At 34.6% G+C, this 25836-nt stretch overlaps 1 protein-coding gene across 1 annotated transcript in view; it reads left to right on the top strand.

The window, feature by feature from the left end:
* Nucleotides 1-90: 90 nt before the first annotated feature.
* Pigf (phosphatidylinositol glycan anchor biosynthesis class F) overlaps nucleotides 91-25836 on the top strand; it is a 34131-nt gene continuing 8385 nt past the window's right edge. The window contains exons 1-5 of the mRNA XM_076833055.1: nucleotides 91-193; nucleotides 1420-1668; nucleotides 2722-2813; nucleotides 4189-4305; nucleotides 20688-20796. Coding sequence (XP_076689170.1) covers nucleotides 1441-1668; nucleotides 2722-2813; nucleotides 4189-4305; nucleotides 20688-20796 — 546 coding nt within the window. The 5' untranslated portion in view covers nucleotides 91-193; nucleotides 1420-1440. The remainder of the gene's footprint in view (nucleotides 194-1419; nucleotides 1669-2721; nucleotides 2814-4188; nucleotides 4306-20687; nucleotides 20797-25836) is intronic.

Genomic DNA, 25836 nt, shown 5'->3' with positions numbered 1-25836 from the left:
ACCGCGGGAGGAATAAACGCGAGCAGGTGGGTGGGGCTTCCTCTTGATCCCACCCACTCCCTTCTACGATTGGCTGTGTGGTCCTGGGTCTCCACCTCCGGGTCCGGCGCCTGCGCGAGGGTCAATGGCAGCCCGTCGCACCTGACAGTGGGAGGCAGTGCCTCCCCTTCCCCTCTGCGGGCGGGACAGTTAGGTAAGCCCTGCTGGACGCCCCCGGCACACTCACCTCTCGCGGCTGCACATCACCCCGCCAACTGCAGGAGAGGCCGCGAACCTCCGCGAACCGGCCTGCCCTCGGCGGCCGGCCGCTTGAGCGCCACCCTTCCGGCGTGACCCAAGGACTGCTCTGATAAGCGACCCTCTTTCGAATCCGAGTTTCTGTCTCTGTCCTTCAGTTTTCCCTTGTGTCCAGCGCCTGTATTTTTATATTGTTGCCCCTCAACTAATTTATTTCTGTTTACAAGCCGGCCGGCTGAGGCTGGGGCAGTGTCCCGAGCGACCCAGCCTGAGGTGGGTCTACAGCTGAAGGTCCAGCATCCCCGCGAAGGCTGCTCTGGGATGGCTCAGAAGCGCTTTCTCCGCTGCCACACCTGTAGACCTGGGTCCGCTCAGCTCGTAACGCGGAGGCGGCGGCCTCGCGATGGAAGGCGTGCTCGGAGGCACTCCCAGGCCTGACAGTGCCGGTGTCAGGGAGGGTGCACAATTCACCGACTCCATCCAGCAAGCCTCTGAGCCTGGGTGCTTAATGATCACTCTTTTATTTTTTTTTCTTTATTTATTCTAATTCGGTATATATGACAGCAGAATGCATTTTGATTCGTTGTACACAACTGTTCACTCTTTTGGGTCCACATCTCCAAATGGTAGCTGGGATTCCAAGGGTGGCCCAGAAGGAATCTGTTTACACAGGGGTTTCCTGATTCTCCCCTGCCCTACCCGCCATCAGTGGAGGGTAGAATCTTGAAACTTTTTTTGTCCCATTTTACCTTCCATTGTTTTCCCAAACCCTGGTGTGTATCATCATATTAAAGAGGCTAGGAGTTGAAATGACTAGCGTGTGAAACCTTGTATCTGGCACCTAACTAGTTCATCCTGTTTCCTTATCAGTAAAGTATGCACCTTTGAAAAATGATTTGTGTGAATTAAATGAGAACCATTAGGACAAATCCCAGGTTTTTCTGGGATGCTTTTTTTTTCTGGAATGTTCACCACAGTGGTGAATTGACAAATACTTAATATAAAGTCTTCACTTAATACTAGTCAATATAATACACAAGCTCTCTGTAATTTAAATATATGTATTTAAACACAGTAAATAGCTCATTGCTTATTTTGGAGGTTGAAACATTTAGAACAATGGGAAAATAATTTACATGTTTTTCTTAAGTATTAAATATTTCTTAATTCGTTTTTTATTAGATAGCCACCAAGGAAAACACCATGAAAGATACAGATATCAAGAGACTACTGTATGCCCATCTTTTATGCATATTTTCAATTATCCTAAGCATCTTCATTCCATCAGTATTCTTGGAGAACTTCTCGATATTGGAAACACACTTGATGTGGTTGTGCATCTGTTCTGTTTTTGTAACTGCTGTCAATCTAGTATTATATTTGGTAGTGAAACCAAATATATCTTCTAAAAGAAATTCATTATCACATAAGGTAAGGCTTACTTCTTAAGCAAGTTTTGGATGGAAGTTGTGTTTTTTTTAATGAAAGAATAAAGTATTTATCCTCGTTGGCATGTAAAGAAATCTGATTTTTTTTTTCAAATCAGTAGCTTGTTGCTTGCTGTACCCACTATGTTTGATAGATCCTTACTGTGTATTCATTGTGAAATTATGACTTCTTCAGTGGATATTATATCACTGTGAGCTTGTATAATCCATTGTTTTACATCACCATTGAAGATAAGTACATATGGCTGCCTTGAAACCTTATTTTTTAAGACATTGCAGTTCATTTTGATTTACTTTTACATTTCTGAAAGAAAGTGGGCTTTTCAAAAATTATAGAAGAATTCACTGTGGTAACTGTTGTTTCAAACATGGTCTTCCTTGACTAAACAGTTTTAACATATTAGGATCAATTTTCTGGAATATTCACTATGTTTGACTATTACTTTAATAAAGTTCTCACTTAACATTCAATATCATATATAAGCTCTCTATTAGGTAATTTAATTTAACATCTTTACTGCCATATGGTTTTAAAAGCTTAATGTGTATTTTAAAATTATACCTTCTTAAGTTCCAAATCAAGTGGGTCCTATGTGTGTTATTTGTAGATGTTCAGGTCTTTTTTCATATGATTCATACAGTAATATGAATGTGGCTTAGAAAATTATATAGTATTTTGTTTTTGTGTTGCAGTTGTCCCAGGAGTTTTGTTTTAAAATGAAAAAACAAAAAGTTATTTTCTGCAGCGATTTCATGTACTATTATATAACAAGTACTGTGTGTATTTTATATTCTAGCACTCTGTTATCAACAAGTATTTCATAAATATGGATTAATAGCATAGCTCAATACATATTATAGAAACAGAAATCCATTTGACTCATGGGTGGGTAGAATGTGGGTGTGCATGGCATTTACCTTTTAGAACATTAAGCTATTTCACACATTATGGGAAAAAGTTGTATTTGTAGATAAAATGGAAGAATTTATCCTTTATCAGTCTCTTGAGTCTTCAAATTATTCATTTCTTTTTTAGGTAACCAGAATTTTGAAATGTTGTATCTACTTTCTTATGTCTTGCTTTTCCTTTCATGTGATTTTTGTTCTATATGGAGCACCACTAATAGAGTAAGTTTGAAATTTTTACTTTTAACTTCATATTTTAAAAAGCTTAAACAATATGTTAACTCTGCTGGCAATAATAGAAAAACTGTGGTGTGATTAATGAATCAAGGCAGGAGAAAACATAATTTTTCTTCTTTAGCACTGTATTCTGCTGTTTTTTAAAAAAGCAGAATAACAATTTATAACTTAGTTCATTAAATGCTTCTATTATTTAGCCTTCTGTTGCCCAAATACATGTTGGGAGGAGGGAGGGCAGGTGAGGAACTGTGTGTGTATGTATATTTAAAACACTAATTAGTATTAATATGCTAATGTGTCTCTTTTAGACCTCTAAGGGAACTCACTGTCATGATATGTGTAAGTTAGTTATAACACATCACTTCTTAACGAATGTGATTCTGAATTAGTTGAAAGAGTGTTTTCCTAAGGAAAGTCAATAAATTTTTATATTAAAATAGTTAATAAGCTAATATTTATAGGTCAAATTAAACTCAATACTTTTTCAAAACTAACCAATTTCAAATCAGTGGAGACTAATAAATATTTCTTACATAAAGTTTATTACAGTTTGGAAAACTTTAGTTTAGCTGTGATTAATGATCATGATGAAATTACGTGTATATATATATATATATATATATATATATATATACACACACACACACACACATATACACACATCTATAACCATGTATACAGTTATATATATATAACTGTATATATACATATTTTGGGGGGGAGGCAGTACCAGGGATTGAACTCAGGGGCACTTGACCACTGAGCCACATTTCCAGCCCTGTTTTGTATTTTATTTAGAGACAGGGTCTCACAGAGTTTTTAGTGCCTCACTTTTGCTGAGGCTGGCTTTGAACTTTCTATCCTCCTGCTTCAGCCTCCTGAGTTGCTGGGATTACAGGCATGTGCCACTGTACTCGGCTTATATATATATTAAACTAACAGATTTATTCTTTTTTAGAGAGAGGACAAGATCTCTGTCATCAGACATGATAGCGTTTGTCTGATCCAGCACAGACTAGAAATAAGAGTTGAATCATTGGTTGTAGAGAAAATTCTAGAGACTGTTGAGGAAGAAAGCTAACATCCAGAAATGGAAGTTTCAGTATGAATCTTAGGGTTTTTCACATTTTTGACATTTATCATTAAAACTAGATATTTCCTAGATTGGCTTTTAAAGTTTGTATTTTAGCAGTAAGATTATTTATAGTCATTTTGATGGGACTCATGTAACTTTTCAAAATATCAGTAAATATTTTTATATTAAATCTGTTCATGTGATAAAGATTTTGTATGTGAGTATATGTGTATCTTTAACACTTTTTAAGAAATTAATGAAGTTTTGTTTGTTTGTTTGTTTTAGGTTGGTGTTGGAAACATTTTCATTTGCGGTTCTTTTGTCTACTTTTACTACCGTACCTTGTTTATGTTTGTTAGGACCAAACATCAAAGCATGGCTAAGAGTTTTCAGTAGAAATGGGTAAGTTTTAATTTTATATTTTACTGATTAGTAATTTTTAAAAAAATTAAGAATTGTTTTTCTGTTCTTGGCAGTTTGCTGATTATTCCATGAATGTTTCTCAGCACTGTGTGGTTCTCAAAGAAGCCAGAAGGGGCCAATGCATTTGGGGAATAGAGGCAGGGAACAGATGGTTTGAGAGGGACCCAAGCAGGCAGACTACAGCCCTCTCCCACCACATTAGCAAGATATGTTTTTTGTTTTTTTCCATATGGTAGAATTCTACTATGCTTTTTGTTTGGAAAAAGAAAAAAAAATTTTTTTCTGCTACCAAAAGAAAGCTTTAAAAACCACTGGGATGATTTGGCATTATGATAAAGTGCTTCAAAATAAAATTGCTTACATATATTTCATAATATGCAAATGCCTACTTATAAAAATGTCTCGTGTAATAACAAGAATTTCTTGTTTGGCCTTTGTCGTGATAAAATATTGGAGTGCAAATTGAACAGATTTTATTTCCTTAGCAACCATAAATATTTTCAGCAGAGCCAAGTTAAAATTTTAGCTTCTTCAAAGACATTGAAATACCAGAGGTGGTGGAGTTCTAACTAAGAAAACCAGAAGATATTTTGGTACCTGTAATTTTGTCTTGTTTGTTACCTAGCAGCAAAAACTTCTTGAGCACTTACTCTGCTCCACATGCTAAGCTTTGTGTGGATTTCAAAATATTAGGAAGATTTTTTTCCCCCTTGAGGAGCTTGCACATTCAAGGGATAAGGATGAAATGAACAAATAGTATGAAATTAAAACTATGTAATTGAACAAAAATCAGTGCTGTAGGAACTCAGAGGAATAGGGAGCAGTGAAGAATGGAGTTGGTGAGGGGAATAAATGATTTGATGAGACCAAGAAGAAAAGATACCTTGTGCAAGGGGAATGGATGAAAACTGAATTGAAATTGGTAATTTTGTGTGATTTGGAGGAAACAAACAGCCCAAGGAGAGCAGGGTATGCATGCTGAGTAGTTTGGTTCCATAAATTACTGCCTTATTCCTTGGGAAATGACTGTGTTCTTTTTCTTAAGAACTATCTTCTATTCATTAAAAACTCCAGAAAACAAAAGTGTAACAACTGAAAACATCTTCCCACATTATTATCTTAGCATTTGAAATTAATTTTTTTAACTTCTTAGTTTGCAGTTTTTAAACAGTGAAAACTGGTTGAAATCTTATTGGTTTGTATTGCTGATTTATCAAGCTTTGAATTTTTCTAATAGTTAATAGATGTATTTGGAGAGGATATTGTCATTTGATTTTTACAGTTAGTTCTGGTATAAAAGGGTGTATTTGTCCATAAAAATCACTGAATTTAGCAAAATTGGGCAATAAAAATCACAAACCTTGTGAGGAAGATGGGGCTAGGGATGTAACACTTTGCCAGTGACACATAAAGAGAAGATATAAACTTTTTTTTATTGGTACCAGGGATTGAACCCAGGGGCTGTTAACCACTTAGCTATGTCCCCAGGCCTTTTTTGTGTTTTATTTTGAGACAGGGTCTCACTGAGTTGCTTAGGGCCTTACTAAGTTGCAGGGCTTTCTTTGAACTTGCAATCCTCCTGCCTCAGCCTCCCGAGTTACTGGGATTACAGGCGCGAATGAAGATAGGAACTTAATGAAAATGGTAGCACCATTATACACATGTTAAATAGTTACAAAATACATAAATATTGCATCAAATCAAATATAGCTCTTTTCCTAAGAAAAGATTTGAAGTTTGCCTTTGAAAGTAGATAAGGGAAGAATTGTCCCTTGTGAGTTACTGTGAAGTGGTGAAGAATGGTTGTTGGAAATCTGAGCCAAAGTTAACACCAGATGTGGATGGGTAAGACTTGATATATTTAGTAAACTGAGGTTGCTGCGAATTGACTTTTTAAAAAATAGCATTGAAGCTGGAGCATGATAGTATCCGCTAATAGTCCCAGCTGGTCAGGAGGCTGAGACAAGAGGATCCCTTGAGCCCATGAATTTGAGGCTAGCCTGGAAAACATATGTTAGGAATTTGGAGAAGCAAGTGTCAAACTCTTTGGAGAGTAAATTGGTTCAGACTCTGTGAAGTACAATTCAGTAACATTTATAAAAATTTCAAATGAACATCTTTGACCCAGCAATTCTTCTTCTGGGACTTTATTCAGTAGTTATACTTGCACATCTACAAAATGTTGAGTGCATGAGCTTACTCATTGTGGCATTGAAAATAGCCTAAATGTCCATTAGAAAAGGGTACCGTTAAATAACATTTAATGCACACCATGAAATATTACACAGCTGCATATACATACTGTCCTATATATTCTCTCTCAATTTTTTGTTTATTTACTCTATGTTAAGTAGAAAAACAGTGCAGTTAAAAATATGCATTGGGGGGCACTGGGGTTGTGGCTCAGTGATGGAGCGCTTGCCTAGCATGTGTGAGGCACTGGATTCGATTCTCAGCACCACATACAAATAAATAAAGGTCTGTCAACAACTAAAAATATATTTTTAAAAAATGTGCATGGGATGCTACAGTCATATGTAAAAAGTTGGTAGGGGGGAATAAATACACCAATGTATCTACAGGATTTTGGGGTGCTACCTAAGCTTCGGTAGACTGCAAAAGTTATCCTTCTAAAATTTCCATCATATGATCAGAGAACAATTCAGTAGCTAGGACTGTGCTAAAAATTAAATCAATTTGTAATATAAAACATTTAATATCATACAGGACATGACATGAAATGGTAAGAATATGAAAATATTTTAGTAACTTTTAAAGCATTTTCATGAATTTTATGGCATTTCTCAGAGTAATCGAGTGAGACACTCCTATTTTCATTGTTTTATACATGTGCTGGAAAACTAATAAGTGATAGCAAATAACTGGTATAACTAAGACTTGAGTCTAGATTATCTGATATACCATATACAAGTTAGATGACTCTTAATAATTAGGAGTCAGACTTCAGAGTGGCCTTTTTTTTTTAAAAAAAAAAAAGGAAGTGTGATTTGGAGGAAACAAACAGCCCAAGGAGAGCAGTGGCAAAAAAGTGGCATCTTTAAAAAATATTTATAAATATAAATGCATATAAATTATAAATTATAAATGCATATAATTATAAATGCATAAAAAGGCCACACTAAAGGCCCAAAGTGGCATCTTTTAAAAAATATTTATAATTATAAATGCATGTCATGTATTCATTATTACAGTAACATGCAGAATAGGTCCTCTGACCTAATAATACCCTGGGTTACTGGCCTTTACTATTCAGTGGCCAAATGATCTTAGACAAGCTCTTTAGCTTCACGGATCCTCATGCATAACATGACTAGAATAAAACGAATATGTACTTAGCAGGGTTATTGTCAGAATTGAGTAAGCTAATAAGTGAAATCAATGTAGGTGCTCAAAAAATGTTTGCCAAATGGATTAACAAATGTCAGGAAGCATCTTTATATGTCATATTTCTAATCCTAATGGGTTTGTCTCAGTACTTCTTAGGTCAGATAACAGACCAAGGACAATAGTCCACAGACAACTATAGAGGAGTAATGGTTTTTTCAGTTAATTTAGTGTGAAGTTCATTTGAACTTTCTTGTGAGAGAGAAGCCTCAGTCTTCATGTCTCCACCATACATAATAGTTTAACTAGTGATAGTTGAGTTTCTTCTTAGCACTTTTATCAGGAGAATTTAGTATAGAAAACATGTCAATTCTTTAATTATCTAGGAAATAACTAATGTGGTAGATTAACTTATTTAACTTTAGAGTAGCCTTCTTTAGAATATTTTTTTAGTTGTACATAGACACAATACCTTTATTTTATTTGTTTGTTTATATGTGGTGCTGAGGATTGAACCCAGGGCCTCACATGTGGGAGGCAAGTGCTCTTATCACTGAGCCACAACCCCAGTCCCTAGAGTGTCCTTCTTTAATCTTCACTTTTTTTAAAATTCTGAACTTTATTTTTTAGTACAGTTGTAGATTTACAGAATTGAGCAGATAGTTCAGAGTTTCCATATACTTCCTCCACTGGCAGCTTCTCCTATTAATATCATGCATTAGTATGGTATGTTTTTTATAATTTAGGAACCAATATTGATACGTTGTTATTAACTAAAATTCATTTACAGTTCTGTGGGTTTTTATAAATGCATGTTACGTATCCATTATTACAGTACCATGCAGAATAGGTTCTCTGACCTAAAAATACTCTGTGCTTCACCTATATATAACTTTTTGATGTACTGGGGATTGAACGCCAGGACTTCCCACATGTTAGGCAAGTGCTCTAACACTGAGCTACACCCCAACTCTTTCATTTATTTATTTATTTTTGTACCAGGGATTGAACCCAAAGATGCTTAACTACTGAGACACATCCCCAGTCCTTTTTTGTATGTTATTTAGAGACAAGGTCTCACTGAGTTGCTTAGGGCCTTGCAGAGTTGCTGAGGCTGGCTTTGAACTCTTGATCCTCCTATCTCAGCCTCCTGAGCTGCTAGGATTATAGGTGTGCAACCACCATGCTCTGCTGATTTTTTATTTTGTTAAGTTGCCGAGGCTGGCTTTGAACTTGCAGTCCTCCTGCATCAGCCTCCTGAGTAGCTGGGATTACAGGTGTATACCACTACACTTGGCCCACTGATGTTTTTACTATCTCTGTAGCTTTTCCTTTTCCAAAATTGCATCTTATTGGAATCATATAGTATGCATATAGCCTTTGAAGAAGAGCTTCTTTCATTGAAATATGCATTTAAGTTTTCTTCAGGTCTTTTCATGACTCAAGATTTCATTTCTTTGTCACTGAACAATATTCCATTGTATGGAATATAGTTTGCTTATCCATTTACCTATGGACATCCTGGCTGCTTCCAGGACTTGGCTATTGTAGTAAAGCTGCTATAAACATAGATTTTGTGTGGGCATAAGTTTTCAGCTCAATTGGATAAATACCTAGGAGTTCGATTGCTGGCTGGTATGGTAAGATTGTATTTGGCTTTGTAAGAAATTGCCAAATTGTTGTTCTAATGGGCCATACTATTTTGCATTTCTACCAGCAACGACTAAGAGTTCCTTGCAAATATTTGGTATTGCCAGGTATTTTTCTTTCCCTTTAAATTTTTCAATTTTTTAATTTAAAAATTTAATGTATGTATTATAGTCAGATGTAATAGTGGAGTTCATTTTGACATATTCATGAATGTATATAAGATAGTTTTCTCCGTTTCAATCCTCAGTACTACCCCCTTCCTTCCACCCATCTCCTTCTGCTACTCTTTTGATCATCCTTCTATTTATTTACTTTTTAAGTTGATGTATTATAGTTATATATAAAATTGGAATGAATTGTGGTGTATTCTTACATGCATCTAGCATAATTTAGTCAACTTCATTTCCTTGTTCTTCCCTTTCTCTCCTGTCCTCCCTGCCCCTTCATCCCCTTATTTCTATTTACTGATCGCCCTTCTATTTTCGTGAGATTTCCCCCCTTTTTATTCCCTTTTTCTCTCTAGCTTCAACATATCAGAGAAAACATTTGGCCCTTTCTGAGTCTGGCTTATTTCATGATGTTCTACAGTTCTATCCATTTACCTGCAAATGACATAATTTCCTTCTTCTTTTTGACTGAGTACAACTCCATTGTGTATGTACATTTTCTTTATCCATTTGTTTGTTAGTAGGCACCTATGTTGGTTACATAACTTGGCTGTTGTGGCTTGTGCTGCTATAAACATTGGTATGATGTTTATAGCACTATAGTAGGCTGATTTAGTTATTTTGGATAAACATCAAGGAGTGGGATAGTTGGGTTATATGGTGATTCCATTCCTAGTCTTGTTTTCAAAGTGGTTGTACTAATTTACAGTCCCAACAACAATGTGCAAGTGTACCTTTTTCCACATATCCTCACCAGCAATTATCATTATTTTTATTCTCGATAATTATCATTCTAAAGTGAGCTTTTAGTGTAGTTTTGATTTGTATCTCCCTGATTGCTAAGCATGTTGAGCCTTTTATTTAAATGTATTTGTTGAATATTTGTATTTCTTCTTTTTAGAAGTGTCTCTTTAGATCTTATGTCCAATTATTGAGTGGCTTATTAGTTTTTTTTAGTTCTTTATATACTGGGGTTATTAAGCCCCTGTCAAAAGACTAACTGGCAAAGATTTTCTCTCATTCTGTAGGCTTTGTCCTCACACTCTTAATTATTTCTTTTGCTGTACAGAAGTTTTTAATTTAATGCTGTCCTACCTATTGATTCTTGGTTTTATTTCTTTAGCTTTAGGAGTCTTATTAAGTAGTTGCCAAAGTTTGGAGTGTTGCCCCTGTGTTTCTTCTAGCAGTTTCATTGTTTGTGGTCTAATTCCTAGGTCTTTGATCCACTCTGAGGTGATTTTTATGCAGGGTGAGAGGTAGGGATCTAGTTTCATTCTTCTACATATGGATATCCAGTTTTCCTAGCATTAGTTGTTTCCCCAGTGTATGCTTTTGGCACCTTTGTCAAGGACCAGATGACTATTTTTGTGTATTTATTTCGGTTTAAATGTTCACTTATATGAAAAAATATTTTAAAAATTGAAGATCTGATGGTTCTGTAATGATAATATAAAATATATATAAAACCTATTTAATTGTGTGGTGCACTGCACTTGTCCCACTGTGTTGTTACCATTATTCATATAGAACTTTAACATTTTTTTTTTTTTTGTACCAGGGATTGAACTCAGGGGCACTTGGCCATGAACCACATCCCCAGCCCTATTTTGTATTTTATTTAGAGACAGGGTCTCACCAAGTTGCTTATCACCTTACCATTGATGAGACTGGCTTTGAACTCCAATCCTCCTGCCTTAGCCTCATGAGCCACTAGGATTTCTGGCATGCACCACTGTGCCTGGCTTGAACTTCAACTTTAATTCCAAAGAATTCTATTGTTACTTAAGGAAGTTATACAAAATAGATGAATAATGCATTCTTTTTCTTACCCCCAAACAATTTAAAGCAGAAATTAATTTCTAATTTAAAAAGTTCTCATGCTGTGGTTTGAAGGTATTTTAAATATGTTCAAGTATTGATTACAGATTTTAGAGACTTAAATATTATTATATATTATTTATACTGTGTTTAAGTAGAATACATACAGTAGAGTTTTGTAGTTTTTAAAATTTAAAGCTAGCTCTTTCAGCTTTGCAATATTGAAATAAGATTTCAGTAGGAACAGGCCAATTTTGAATTGGCATGACATCTCTCATAATATTGAGTCAATATAAATGTGTTATGCTATTTAATGTATTTATCTGCATATTTATAGGAAATTTAAAAATCATGAAGACTGAAAACATAAAAATTTGTAGTTGTAAGCTTTGTGGTAATCAATGTTGTAAGAATAAAGGATCAATTATGATACTTTTGACATTTAATATAGAATTAAATGACAATATTTTAACAAGAGTTTTCCTTAAAGTAAATATAAAGTTATTCCAGGAGAACAAAAGAATGCTATCACAAAGAAACATGAAGGTAGGAAAGTCATTCAGCTTCTTAAAATATTCTGCCAATTTCTTATTGATATATTTTTTTTTACTGAATATACTCAATTTGTACTAGTTTAATTCAGTTTTTTTTCTTGCCTTAGTGTTTTAATTGGTGTGAGTTTTTCCTTTTTTCATTTGTAGACTGTCTTATAAAGGAAAGTAATAATTTGCTTACCATAGACCTGTTATTCAGTAAAGTTTGCTTTTGGATTTATTAGTTCTTTTATGCTGCTCTTGTGAATGTGTAAGTTAGAACCTGATTACCTTTGGTGAACTGAGAAAGTTTCTGAATAGGATTAAACACAAATCTGGGATTTTGCAAGGTGAAAACACTCAGATCCATTTTTTTTTTTTTTAAAGAAAGAGTGAGAGAGAGGAGAGAGAGGGAGAGAGAATTTTAATATTTATTTTTTAGTTCTCGGCGGACACAACATCTTTGTTTGTATGTGGTGCTGAGGATCGAACCTGGGCCGCACGCATGCCAGGCGAGCGCGCCACCGCTTGAGCCACATCCCCAGCCCTCAGATCCATTTTTATAGAGAAAAACACTTTGTATTGAAAAACCACAGTGGCCAGTAAGAGTGAAAAGATAGTGAATGACCAAATACACAAATATACAAAATATGTAATTTAGAGCTGGGTATGGTGGCATACCTGTGAGGCTGAGGCCAGAGGATAGCTTGAGCCTACAAGTTTGAGACCAGCCTGAGCAAGGTATCAAGATCCTGGTCCCTGCCCTGCCCTCAAAAACAAAGGCAATTTAATCTGGATATGGATACAAAAATTTAGTTCTGAAGAAGCATTGATTTTAATATTCATTAAGTGGGAAATGGAAATTTCCATTAAAATTGCATCAAATATCTTTAGCCACTGGGAGGAGTTGTAGAGTTTCTTTTTCAGATGAAAAAATCAACAGTTAAGAGGATCAAATCCATTCAAACAAATACTGTTTTCATGAGTAGATCTAAGCCACAGGCATTTACTGTTAACTACTCTCAGGTGCATGTTACACAGTCTGGCATATAGGAGGCACTCAAAATGGCCTATTTTAATTAGAATTGGTCTAATGAATTTCAACAGTCAAATAATTTGGACAGATACTTGGACCCCATTGTCATGAATACTGATCTGTAACATTATTTTAATCACTTTTTAAGTTTGTTCACAGTAGAACAGCAAACCATTTCTGTTCTCAGACCTATTGGCTCTATGTACAAGTTCCATTACTGTGACAAAATTAGCCAATAACCATACAATTTAAATGACATTTTTATGGAAACCTATGAAATGAGAATAAACAAAGTCATTGCTGTAAGAAATTAGTTAATCAAGTCGAATTTATCTGTTTCATTTTATATTCATTCTTTACTACAAAAGAATGCATGCATTTTTACTACATATTGTAAAAATTTATTCATTTTTATATATTTCAAGTGAAAATTTCCAATAATCATAAAACATAAAAAGTTAAAGATCCTAATAATCCTATTGAAGAGTCAGTGAATACAAATAGATTTTATATGTTCTTCTAATTTTATCCATGAATAAAACAAATGTAATTTTAAAACAAAATGGCAAATCTAATCACTGCTTATAACTTTTTGTTCCATTAATATATTATGAACATCTTTATTTGTGTAAGTATAATCTACCACTTCTTGCATAGTACCATTAGTTGGTACATCCTTAAGTAACATAAAAGTCCAGCCTATATTGTTTTGAACTGATTATGTCTGTAACTGGTTCTAAATTCAGTTAGGGTGTGGCTATGCTTCTTAGGGATTCTCCTGGATCCTCAGGATGGGAGGGAGATGAAAGCAGTTTACCTTTCTTGCTTATTCCTAAACTCTACATTAGGAAGAAAGGGATCACCATGATTGAATTAGCCTAATTATCAGAGATAAGATAAATATTGAGCAGTTCATTTCCATTATGACTGTTCCACATACTACAATTTATTTAGTTTGCTATTGAATGTTGTTTTCAGATTTTCATGATTATAAATAATCTTTTTATGAACATCTTTGTTCCATATAATTTTGGGGGGGGGGGGTACAAGGGATTGAACTCAGGGGCACTCGACCACTGAGCTACATCTCCAGCCCTATTTTGTATTTTATTTAGAGACAGGGTTTCACTGAGTTGCTTAGTGCCTCGATTTTTGCTGAGGTGTCTTTGAACTCTTGATCCTCCAGCCTCAGCCTCCTGAGCCACTGGGATTACAGGTGTGCATCACCACACCTGGCTGTTCCATATAATTTTATATACCTGTGCAAATATTTCTGTCAACTCTATTCCTGGAGTAGAATTTGGAAATCAAAGGAAGTTCATAGATACTATGAAACTTCAGTTTAATTTGAAGAATGTGTATATATATATATAGATATTCTACCAATAGAGTGCTGATTCCTCACTGACCATCAGGCCTGTTCACTTTTTAACAAAACAGAGCAGCTTCTTACTGAGGCTCTACTGAGAAGGAAGACTATGTGATACTGGTTTCTAGTGGGAGGCATAGCCCTGGCTGGCTGCTAGTTTTTAAAAGTTTGATTCATTGAGCCACCATTTATTAAACATCAGCTGAATATTACTGATTGAATTGCAGAGGTAACATTAACCTTGCTCTGTCTCTTCCATTCTCTCCCTTTACCTCCAAGTTACAGAAAACTGGATAGAAAATAGCATCCAGTTCTCAAAATGCATCTTTGAGACAGCAAAAATTGGCACCACTTACATGGAAAGACAGCTTCAAAGATAATTCACTCATCTGAGCAAATAGGTGGTCTAGACAGCCTGCCAACATGAAGTGTGAAAAAGATGAATAGAAATGGCACAACAGCCTTAAAACACACCATAGAAGAAAGGGTGGGGGGAAAGTTATGCAGAAGACAATGAATTCAGTATGAGGGAAAATGCTACCCAAGGAACAAAAATAAACCAAGAACTCCTCAAAAAAATGTTATTGATGATATGATGAATTCAATTAAATAAAGGCAAACATGAAAAAGTGAAACAAATGAGGGAGAGGAAGAGATCGCAAAATTGATGAGATAAATTGAAACTCCAAACCACCTTACTATAGATCATAGATTATAAACATCAATAAATAGACAAGTTAGAAAATTAAATTTTACCATGGAGGAAAGGTTTGCGCTAATCAAAATGAATGAGGAGTAGGGAAGGGGTTGGAAGGAATAAAGTAATTAGAGAATATAACCCAATCAACAAATGGGCCAAGGACCTGAACAGACACTTCTCAGAGGAGGACATACAATCAATCAATAAGTACATGAAAAAATGCTCACCATCTCTAGCAGTCAGAGAAATGCAAATCAAAACCACCCTAAGATACCATCTCACTCCAGTAAGATTGGCAGCTATTATGAAGTCAAACAACAACAAGTGCTGGCGAGGATGTGGGGAAAAGGGTACTCTTATACATTGCTGGTGGGACTGCAAATTGGTGCGGCCCATTTGGAAAGCAGTATGGAGATTCCTGGGAAAGCTGGGAATGGAACCACCATTTGACCCAGCTATGGCCCTTCTCGGACTATTCCCTGAAGACCTTAAAAGAGCGTACTACAGGGATACTGCCACATCGATGTTCATAGCAGCACAATTCACAATAGCTAGACTGTGGAACCAACCCAGATGCCCTTCAATAGATGAATGGATTAAAAAAATGTGGCATTTATACACAATGGAGTATTACTCTGCTAAAAAAATGACAAAATCATGGAATTTACAGGGAAATGGATGGCATTAGAGCAGATTATGCTAAGTGAAGCTAGCCAATCCCTAAAAAACAAATGCCAAATGTCTTCTTTGATATAATGAGAGCAACTAAGAACTGAGCAGGGAGGAAGAGCAGGAGGAAAAGATTAACATTAAACAGTCAGGTGGGAGGGAAAGGAAGAGAAAAGGGAAATTGCATGGAAATAGAAGGAGACCCTCATTGTTATACAAAATTACATATAAGAGGTTGTGAGGGGAATGGGAAAAAAAACAAGGAGAGAAATGAATTACAGTAGATGGGGTAGAGAGAGAAGGTGGGAGGGGAGGGGAGGGGCGATAGTAGAGGATAGGAAAGGTAGCAGAATACAACAGTTACTAATATGGCATTATGTAAAAATGTGGATGTGTAACTGATGTGATTCTGCAATCTGTATTTGGGGTAAAAATGGGAGTTCATAACCCACTTGAATCTAATGTATGAAATATGATATGTCAAGAGCTTTGTAATGTTTTGAACAACCAATAAAAAAAGGAAAAAAAAGAGAATATGTGATGGATATAGAGAAGATATAAAGGAGTGTCAAACATAAGACCAGTTAGTGCCCCTATAATACAAAACAAAAAATTCAAAGATGTGATAGAAGACAATTGTCCAAATGAAGGAGCTGTTCAATTTATATATTAAAGGGGCTTACTATGTCAAGAAAATAATCAAATGAATTAGCATCATAGAACAGAATGTAAATACTATAAAAATAATATAAGCAATAAAAATTGTACCATGGGGGAAGAGATAGAGAAAATATATTTGTATTCCTCATATCCTCAACTATTCTGGTTATCCCTAGAAGCTAAGATATTTGTTCAAACTCTTTAGGGGACAGATGAAGTGAAATTCTACATACTGTATAATGAGTCGTCTTACTCATGTAGGACGAGCATCCAGTCAGCTGTTCAGTATTTCATTTTGTTGTTGTATTAAAATAGCTTTATTTAGATGTAACTACCTACCATAAAATTCACCTGTTTTAAGTGTATTATAATTCAGTGATTTTTTTGGTATAGACACAGTTGTACAATTATCACAATATTATAGAAAAAAATTAGAGACAAAGTTGAAAAGGTTTTTCAAGCAAAAAGAGAAAGATATGAAAAATGAGGGAAAGGTAAGACAAGCAGAGATTAGTTCAAAATAATAGTATTTCCAGCAAGAGTAGGGAAAGCAAAATTTCTAAACGTTTTGGGCAGAACAAGAATATTGGTTTTTGCTTTTTTGGTACTGGGGATTGAACCCAGATTACTTTACCACTGAGCTATATCCCTAGCCCTTTTTATTTTTTAACAGAGGGCATCACTAAGTTGCTGAGGCTGGCCTTGAATTTAAGATTATCCTGCCTTAGTTTCCTCAGTTGTTGGGATTATAGGTGTGTACCTCTGTGCCTGGTCATTTTTATTTTTTTGGTATCAGGGATTAAATCCAGGGGTGCTTAATCACTGAGCCACATCCTTGGCCCCTTTTATTTTTTATTTTGAGATACGGTCTCTAAATTGGTTAGGGCCTCGCTAAATTGCTGTGGCTGGCTTTGAATTTGTGATCATTCTGCCTCAGCCTTCTGAGTTGCTAGGATTACAGATGTGTGCCACTGCTCCTGGTCCAAGTTTTTAAATAAAGGAAAATTTCAATAACCAAAAGAACTGAAATTCTAGAATGAGGCCCATATATTTCATATATAATGATTGAAAGATACTTCAAGATACATTTTTGTGAAATACTAGATAGCCAGGAATAAAGACGTGATTATAAATGCTTCCAGAGTAATAGGAGCAAGTTACCTATAGAGGATGGGGACCTATAATGGCATGGAACCTCTTAGGTGAAAATCAGAAAACAATGGAGCAATGCTTTCAAAATTCTGAGGCAAAGTTATTTCCAACCACTAGAGTAAAGTCATTTTCAGTTTTAAAAAATCTCTAAAAATCTGAACAGCTGACTGGATGCTCACCCTACATGAGTAGTCTATTTAATGAACTGAGAGGGTGAGGAAGGAAGGAAAGAAAGAAGGAAGGGAGGGAGAGAAAGGAGACTTGGAATCCAGGAGAACCAGAACCGAGACAGGCAAAGGGAATTTACAAGATGATGGTCTAGAGACAGCCTAGGACCCCCGCAAGTCTGCAGGCCTAGAGAAGCCAGTTCAGATAGGAACAGGTGAAGGAAAGGAAGAGAGAGCATTTAGCAGAAGTACTATTGTGTTTTTTGGGATATTTGAAGATGATTTAGTGACAAGTACATAAACAGCTAGGAGAGGGGAGAGGCGGTTTTTAACATCCAAGAACAATTAAAAATCATATTTAAAATCATCATAACAAGAGAAAAAGAATGTAATTGTGGTTTACTGTGTGGTTCATTGTGATTAGCATCTGTGGAATCACGGCCATGGAAACACTGTTATTCAGCTGAAAAGGAGAGATGTTACCATTGAAGTAGGGGCAAAGAGTCAGGGAAAAATGTGTCCGTGGAGGTGGGGTATAGGCCAAAAGATGCTAAGCCATCTCCTGTAGTAAAATTCAGGAAGTAACTAAATCTTGAAAAAAATCAAACAAAGTATATTTTTAAATTTGAATTAAATAGAAGAAAAGCAAGAAGTATTGAAAGTATTTGCTTTGGGTGCAGAAGTCAGGAGTAGGGAGAGATGGAAGGGGAGACTATTTTTATTATTAGTCTAATTGTCCTTTACTTTAAAGGTATTGCATATACTGTTTCTATAAATATAATTTTTTATTTTAAAAAGATAGGCTTTGGAGTATTTTTTTAAACTAGATCTTGCTTCCATTTTTTCTATATTCATTATATGCAGGTTCATAAATACTGTTGAATATACCATACAACCAAAATAGAGGATAACCTCTTGGAGGTTTGCATTTTTATTTTAATAAACACAAGTTAGCCACAAGTGTGCTGGAACAATGAGAAATATGAAAATTTGTGTTTTGCCCTTAGTCCAGTAAACTTGGAGCCTAGAGGGGTAGAGAAGATATGTATATAAATCTTATTGAAACAGCATGATCACATTGCTGTCTTCTTTTAAAACCTTCAATGTCTCATTTAATATTGCATTTGACTTTTCTTAAATCTTAAACCTGAATCTATATTGAGAAATCGTTTCACACCCAGTGGAAAAATTGGAACCCTCTTACACTACTGGTGGGAACGTAAAATGGTTCAGCTGTTTTGGGACACATTCTGCAGTTCCTCAACTGATTAGACAGAATTACCAAATGATTCCACTCCTAAGTATAACCTGAAGTGAAATTTAAACACACATCCACGCAGAAACTTGCACATGAATATTTGTAGCAGCATTATTTATAATAGCCCCAAAGCAGAAACAACTCAGATGTCCATTAGATGTTGAATGGATTAATAATATGTGTAATATCCATATAGGGCAATATGATTGAGCCAAAATGTATGAAGGAATGAAACATTGATGTATGCTACAACACAGATGAACTTTGGAAGTATTCTAAGTCAAAGAAAAACAGTCACAAGTAACAGCATGTATGATTCCATTTATTTGAAATGTCCAGAATAGGCAAATTCACAGAGATAGAAAGCTTAGTGGTTTTAGTGGTTGCTTGGACCTGGGGAATGAGAGGGGGGAGGAGAGTGACTGCTAATGGTTTCTTTTTGGAATGATGAAAATGTTCTGAAAATGACTGTGGTGATGGTTATACACAACTGTGTGAATATACTAAAAACTATTGAATTGTATGCTTTAAGTGGGTGAATAGTATGACTGAAAAAGGATTTTCTGGCATTTGTGTACTATACTTAATAAAGATGTTATTTTAAAAGTTCCAACTCTAATTTGCTTTTCCAGGCTTATTTCCTGTTCTTCCACTTGGCCTCTACCAATTTTATGTATGTTCTCTTGTCTGCATTGCATCTCTTTCTCCAGTTCAAGGTCTAACCCTACCTGTTCTTTCAAATTCAGCTGAACTTTTCTCTTTCTTCATAAAACAGAAAAAGTAAACTCTTCCCAGCAGAAAGGGAATCCTGCTTTCAGTCTCTCCCATACTTTATGTCTCCTGGCACCTCACTTTTTTTTGTATTGCAATGTGGAAGAGTCAGTCATGTGTGACATGGGGGCTAGGCACTGTTTGTCAGCCACATGTAGGCAAAAATTACCCTACAGAATCCTTAACATTGCCTGAGCAGTATAATTCTCTTTTTATATTCAACTCAATTAATTCTTTTCTTTCTCTAATATTGGAAGAACTCTCTGTTCTGCTGAATGCTAATTGAAGAAACTGACTAGTAATTTTTGACTATATGTGGCTGACAAATGTTGACTAACCTGTATGTAATACACGACTCTTCTATATTGGAATACAGGAAGTGATGTGCCTGAAATACTATAATAGCTGTTAACAAAGGAAAACAAAAAAAGCAAAATTTGGTCTATAATATGATGCATTTGAGGGTTTTTTTTTAAAATTTTTTTAATTAGTTATACATGACAATAGAATGCATTTATGCACTTTGATATACATTGATGGGGTATAATTTCTCATTTTTTCTGAGTGTACATGTTGTAGAATCATATTGGTCGGTCATACAGTGACATATATACATAAAATAATAATGCCTGTTTTGAGTTTTGTTTTAAAGGTTACATACACTATTACACTTCATTTATGCAAATATGCATAAATCCTTCAAACAAAATTGTGTGTATATTTGTACATGTATAAAATATCTCTTAAAGGTTATGTAGTAGTTTAGAAATAGCAGTTGCCTCTGGGGAAAGGAACCAGAAATTGATGATAACAGATGGGAAGAAGATTTTGTTGTCACTGTATAATGTTCTTTTGTATTGTTTGACTCTTATTGTACCTTTCCAATGGAAATACATTTTTTTTACCAATTAGTTTTTAATAGTTCATGGTAAATATCTAAATCAATTTGAGATGCTCATTTTAAATGAACAGAAAATGTATGAATAGTGTTAATTTGTGCTATCTGATTGATTCTCCAGCAGCTAAGATATAGACCACCAATGATTTGTATCTATGTGTTTTACAGAGTTACATCCATTTGGGAGAATAGTCTCCAGATCACTACAATTTCTAGTTTTGTAGGAGCTTGGCTTGGAGCATTTCCTATTCCACTGGATTGGGAAAGACCATGGCAGGTTGGTTTTAATTATTTAAAGCAACAAAATATACTTTGGTATAATGATAATAAAAGTAATAAAGAAAACTAGTATGTAAATATTAAATTTTGTTGTTCAGTTAAGTAGGGATACCAATTTTTCTGTTGGTATAATCTAGGTGGTTTCTTATTGGGGCCTGTCCCAGTACCAGGGCATCTAGTTTTCCAACACTATTTTGCTACATGTAGAGGTGAATAAACAAACTTATTTTGTGAATATATATAGGAGGGTTTTTGTTTGTTTGTTGTTTTCACCATTAATCTAGAAGTTGTAGACATTCCCTGTTTTCAACTTTTTTTTTTTTTTTTGGTACTGGGGATTGAGCCTAGTGCGCTTAAACACTGAGCCACATGCCCAGCCCTTTTAATATTTTTATTTTAGAGACAAGGTCTTGCTGAGTTGCTTAGGCCCTCACTAAATTGCTGAAGCTGGCTTTGAACTTGTGATCCTCCTGCCTCAGCCTTCTGAGTAGCTGGGATTACAGGTGTGCACCACCAAGCCCAGCTCTGTTTTCACCTTTTATATTAACTGTAGCATAATTTTATTTTCTCTTTAAGCCTAAGTTCAGATGGCTATCTTGCTTGATGGCAAATTGAATGTTCATCTTGAAATATATTTCAAAAGCAGATAGCAAAGTAATTTTTAAAATATGTGGTATCAGAGGAAGCTCACAAACATCATATTTTTCTTTTATTATGATAGGGTAAAGCTGATATGCTAGGGAAAACAGAACCAAGTAAGAGCTCTTTACATCCCCCTTTTTACTGACAAGGAAACTGACCTGTAGAGAACATTTAAGTAACTGAACTTTGAGATGATAGATGTATTTTTAATTTTTAATGACTTTTTGGCATGCTATAATTTAGTTTATTAAATTTACCATTGATCATTTAGATTATTGCTAACATTTTCTATAAAAAAGACTGTTGTGATAAATGTCTTTGAGTCTGTAGCTTCATGAATTTTTCTATTTTTTAGGGTAATTTGTACCAGATTGAATTATAGTATTAAAAAATAAATATACTCTTTTCTTTTTTTCTTGATTTTTTTTTAGTTGTAGATGGATGCAATACTTTTTTTTATTTTTTATGTGGTGCTGAGGATTGAACCCAGTACCTCACATGTGGTAGGCAAGCACTCTACCACTGAACCCCAGCCCAAACATGAAGATAACTTTTTTTCTGATCAGAAAGAGAATATATACTTATTTTAAAAATTTAAGCAATATGAATCATTAAAAAGAAGAAAATTTAAATTACTGTTTAATTTTTTCATCTACCCAAAGGAAACTGCCATTAGCATCTTGATGGTAATTTTTGCATCTCTCTCTCCATGTGTATGATTGTTCATAATGTACATGTTATTTTTAATTTTCTTTTCCCCCCACCTCAACAGTATGTTATGGAACTCAATCCATGTGTCAATGAAAATTTACACATATGTAATACTCCAGTATTTGCATAAAATAATATACCAGTTTCTCAAACAAATGAACATTTAGGTTTTTTTCACTATTAATTTTTTTTGGTACTGGATTGAACCCAGAGGCGCTTAACAACTAAGACATATCCCTAGCCTTTTTTTATGTTTCATTTAGAGACAGGGTCTCGCTGATTTACTTAGGGCCTTGCTAAGTTAATGAGGTTGGCTTCAAACTTGCCATCCTTGTGCCTCAGCTTCCCAAGCCACTGGGATTGTAAGTGTGTGCCACCGCTCCCAGCTCACTGTTAATTTATTATTATTATTATTGTGATTATTGTCATAATTAACCATTTATCTTTGCATATTTGTGGGGTCTGGATTCTATGTTGTGTTCTTCATTGCTTATTGTTAGGTCCATTCTTTGTGCTTTCAGGAAGATGTTGTATCTCCAAACAGTTGAGTTGTTCTTTCACACTTTGTAATTCTGGTGTGTATACTTTTCCTATTATGATTCTTCATTCACTATCCCTGGAGGTTTGGAGTACGTAGTGTCGCTGATACCCTTCCCAAGGTTTTAATACTAATGAAGGTTTCCTTTATATTTCCTTGGCCATCTTAGTGATCAAGTTGGCATCTACTGGACTTTATTCATACTTGATTTTATTCAGTAGAGTGTCAGTGATTTCTAAACTGGAGGACAACAATATTGAAAAGTATACATAGAAAATTGTTTTGAACTGTAGTAAATTGATTACTTTCAAGTAATGCAATTAAACCTAAATACAAAGGACTGAAAAACAAATGCACCATGGGCCATCAGCTTTAATAAGCTGGTAAAATAATGTATAATTAATTTATCAGTCTGTATATACATGGAATATTTTAATTTTAGAGTATCAAAGTGTGATGTTTTACACACATCATGTCTTCTGTTTATAAGACTATATGGAAATACAAACTGAATCATGGGGAGTTGCTATGATCTGTAAAATGTGGATTTTGGTTTGCTTAGAAAATATGTTAATCATTTATAATCCAATTATCCATTTTTGGATTGTTCAGGTTTTTAGAAATTGGCCCATATTTCAGCCTCATTGCTTGTTTACAATAATGGGTAAGCTGGATCCAAATTGATATATCAGATTTTTTAAGTTAATATAACATTCCACTTGAAATATTAACCTTTTAAAAAGACTTTCTAGCTAACCAATTTAAATATGTAACAAGTTGTTGGTCTTCATCTTTAAGATGTTTCCTTCAGCTGGAATCTTACTGGCTATTTAGTTATTATTACTGTTGTGGTGTTTTTAGAGTATTCCAAGTTAACAATCCACTTATTCACCATCATACTTTTAAATTGTGATACATACTGATGGGGGAATGATGAATTGATGTGTAATTAAAAATCTTTTGTTCATTTAATACTTACCTACCACTCTTCTAGGAGTTATTTACTAATAAACCAGAGAAATTATGAGGTTTCATTTTTCTTTCACTTTTTACTTTCAGCAAACAAGTTTTTGTGTGTGTATTCTTTGTTATTATTATTATTATTTAAAAATTCTGGCTATACAGAACAAGGGCTTAATGTAGCTCATAAAGCTGACAGAATCTGCCAGAGAAGCAATAAATCAGATAAGGAGATATGACATTCCATAAAAATGGAGGTTTTGCTAGAGCAGAATTTCATGAGAAGATAATACTGTATACTCTTTATTATCTAAAGTATAACATGTATTAAAAGAGATCTTAGTCCTTTGTTCCTTGTAGCCCAATACAGGTTTTATATTTGTGGTAAAGCAAGCTTTTCTGGATTGTGATCTGTTTTTTTCTAGTCAGAGAAGCAGGAGTATTTAATCAATTACACTTTAAAAAACACATGCACACACCATACACATGGAGCCCCACAAAAACTGCTACATGTTTTAATCCCTTTTCTCTACCTTGAACTCAAATCTGACCTCATGTAAAGTTCCTGAGGCCAAGCATAAGGTTATAATGTGAGTTCCATAATGAGAAATTTCAAGCATGTTTATTGTTTTTTATTTCTTTATTAAGTGACTGGAAAGACCCATTGAAAATATGTAAATTTTTTTTCACTTAATATGAATTCTAAGTGATTTTAAATAATGACAAGTGATGAAAGATAGTAGATGTCTTTAAAGATGGAGGAAGCCTTCACATTATGGAAGACAACAAGAGAGTTTGTGAAAGAGACTGGTAGGGTGGGTACCTACTACATCACTGGCCATCTTAGTTTTGTTTAATATTCAATATTAATCTTACCCTCTTCACTGCTAGAGAAAGCTTATAGATATTGATAAATATTCAGAATGCAGAAAACTTTCTACATTATAATTTTGATTTTTTATCTATGTAACTAAGTAATCAATAAATATATTATTATAAATCAATAATTACTATGTGCAAAGCATATACTTTATGTAAGAATTACAAGATACTTTAATATTATCAGGACTGGAATTAATGATTTGGTAATAATAATTAGATTCAGATTTAATATGCTTTATATATTTTGTAGAATAGGTAGCTATGAGGTTTTTTTAAATTTTTTTTTAGTTGTAGATAGACACAGTAGCTTTATTTATTTATTTTTATGTGGTGCTTAGGATTGAACCCAGTGCCTCACAGTGCTAGGCAAGCACTCTACCAATGAGCTACACCCCCAGACCTAGCCATAGTTTTTTGCCTGGAAAATGTATTAATTCTTTATCAAGCATGGGCTAGTATTTCATATTGTAAAACATCAGTGGGAGGTTAAGAAATGTTGGTTATTCCCAGCAAAGAAAATTGACTATGAGGTTTTAAAACCCACATGTGTTATTAATAGGTAGGCAGACAATGATTAAGAGTTTTGGCATCATATTACTGGGTTCAAATCCTGTCTGTACCACTTGCTGATAAGGATTAAATAATAAAATTCTGAAATTCTTAGTTCAGCATTGACACATAGTTACTGCTTAATGTTCTAGGCATTTCTGATGTATAAAAGGAGTAGTTTAAAGATTGTTTCTTTGGCAATCCAAGAAAAATGCAAATTCTATTATTTATTGAGTTCTTATGTGTTAGTGCCTCACGTGTCTCAGTTTGTCATTGTCTTCCTCCTGCCCAGCAGTCCACCAGCTGTTAGAATGGACTATTAAGTTCTCTCTTTCTCAGGTATTTTGTTAAGCCAATTTAGGGTATTTGGTTTTCACATAATTTTCAATATTGTCTGACATTTCAGATAACAGTAGAAAAAAAAAGTAATGTTTATAGATCTCTCTATGTACTAGACAGAAGGCTTGGCACTGTCACAGAATAATTTGATCCAAAGAACTGTAGTGCAAATAAATTTGAGTCCCATTTTTACATGCTGAAAAGTCAGAGTGTGGTGGGGAGGAGTAAAAGTATTTTTTACAATACTAAGCTGCTAAGAGGAAGACTTAGGATTCAAACACAAGCGCCACTACAGCATGATTCTTCTCTTCACTACTAGAGTACTAGAGACTGAAACAGCTTTTTTTTTTAGAATGGTCATAGTTTTGGTCTCTTTGTAATAGCTTGAGTAGTTTTTAAATTGCTTTCTTTCCTCAC

This window comes from Callospermophilus lateralis, chromosome 14 (genome assembly GCF_048772815.1).
Source record: "Callospermophilus lateralis isolate mCalLat2 chromosome 14, mCalLat2.hap1, whole genome shotgun sequence".
Taxonomy (NCBI): Eukaryota; Metazoa; Chordata; class Mammalia; order Rodentia; family Sciuridae; genus Callospermophilus; species Callospermophilus lateralis.
The sequence above is the reverse complement of the archived record's forward strand: the minus strand, read 5'-3'. Positions and strand labels throughout refer to the sequence as shown.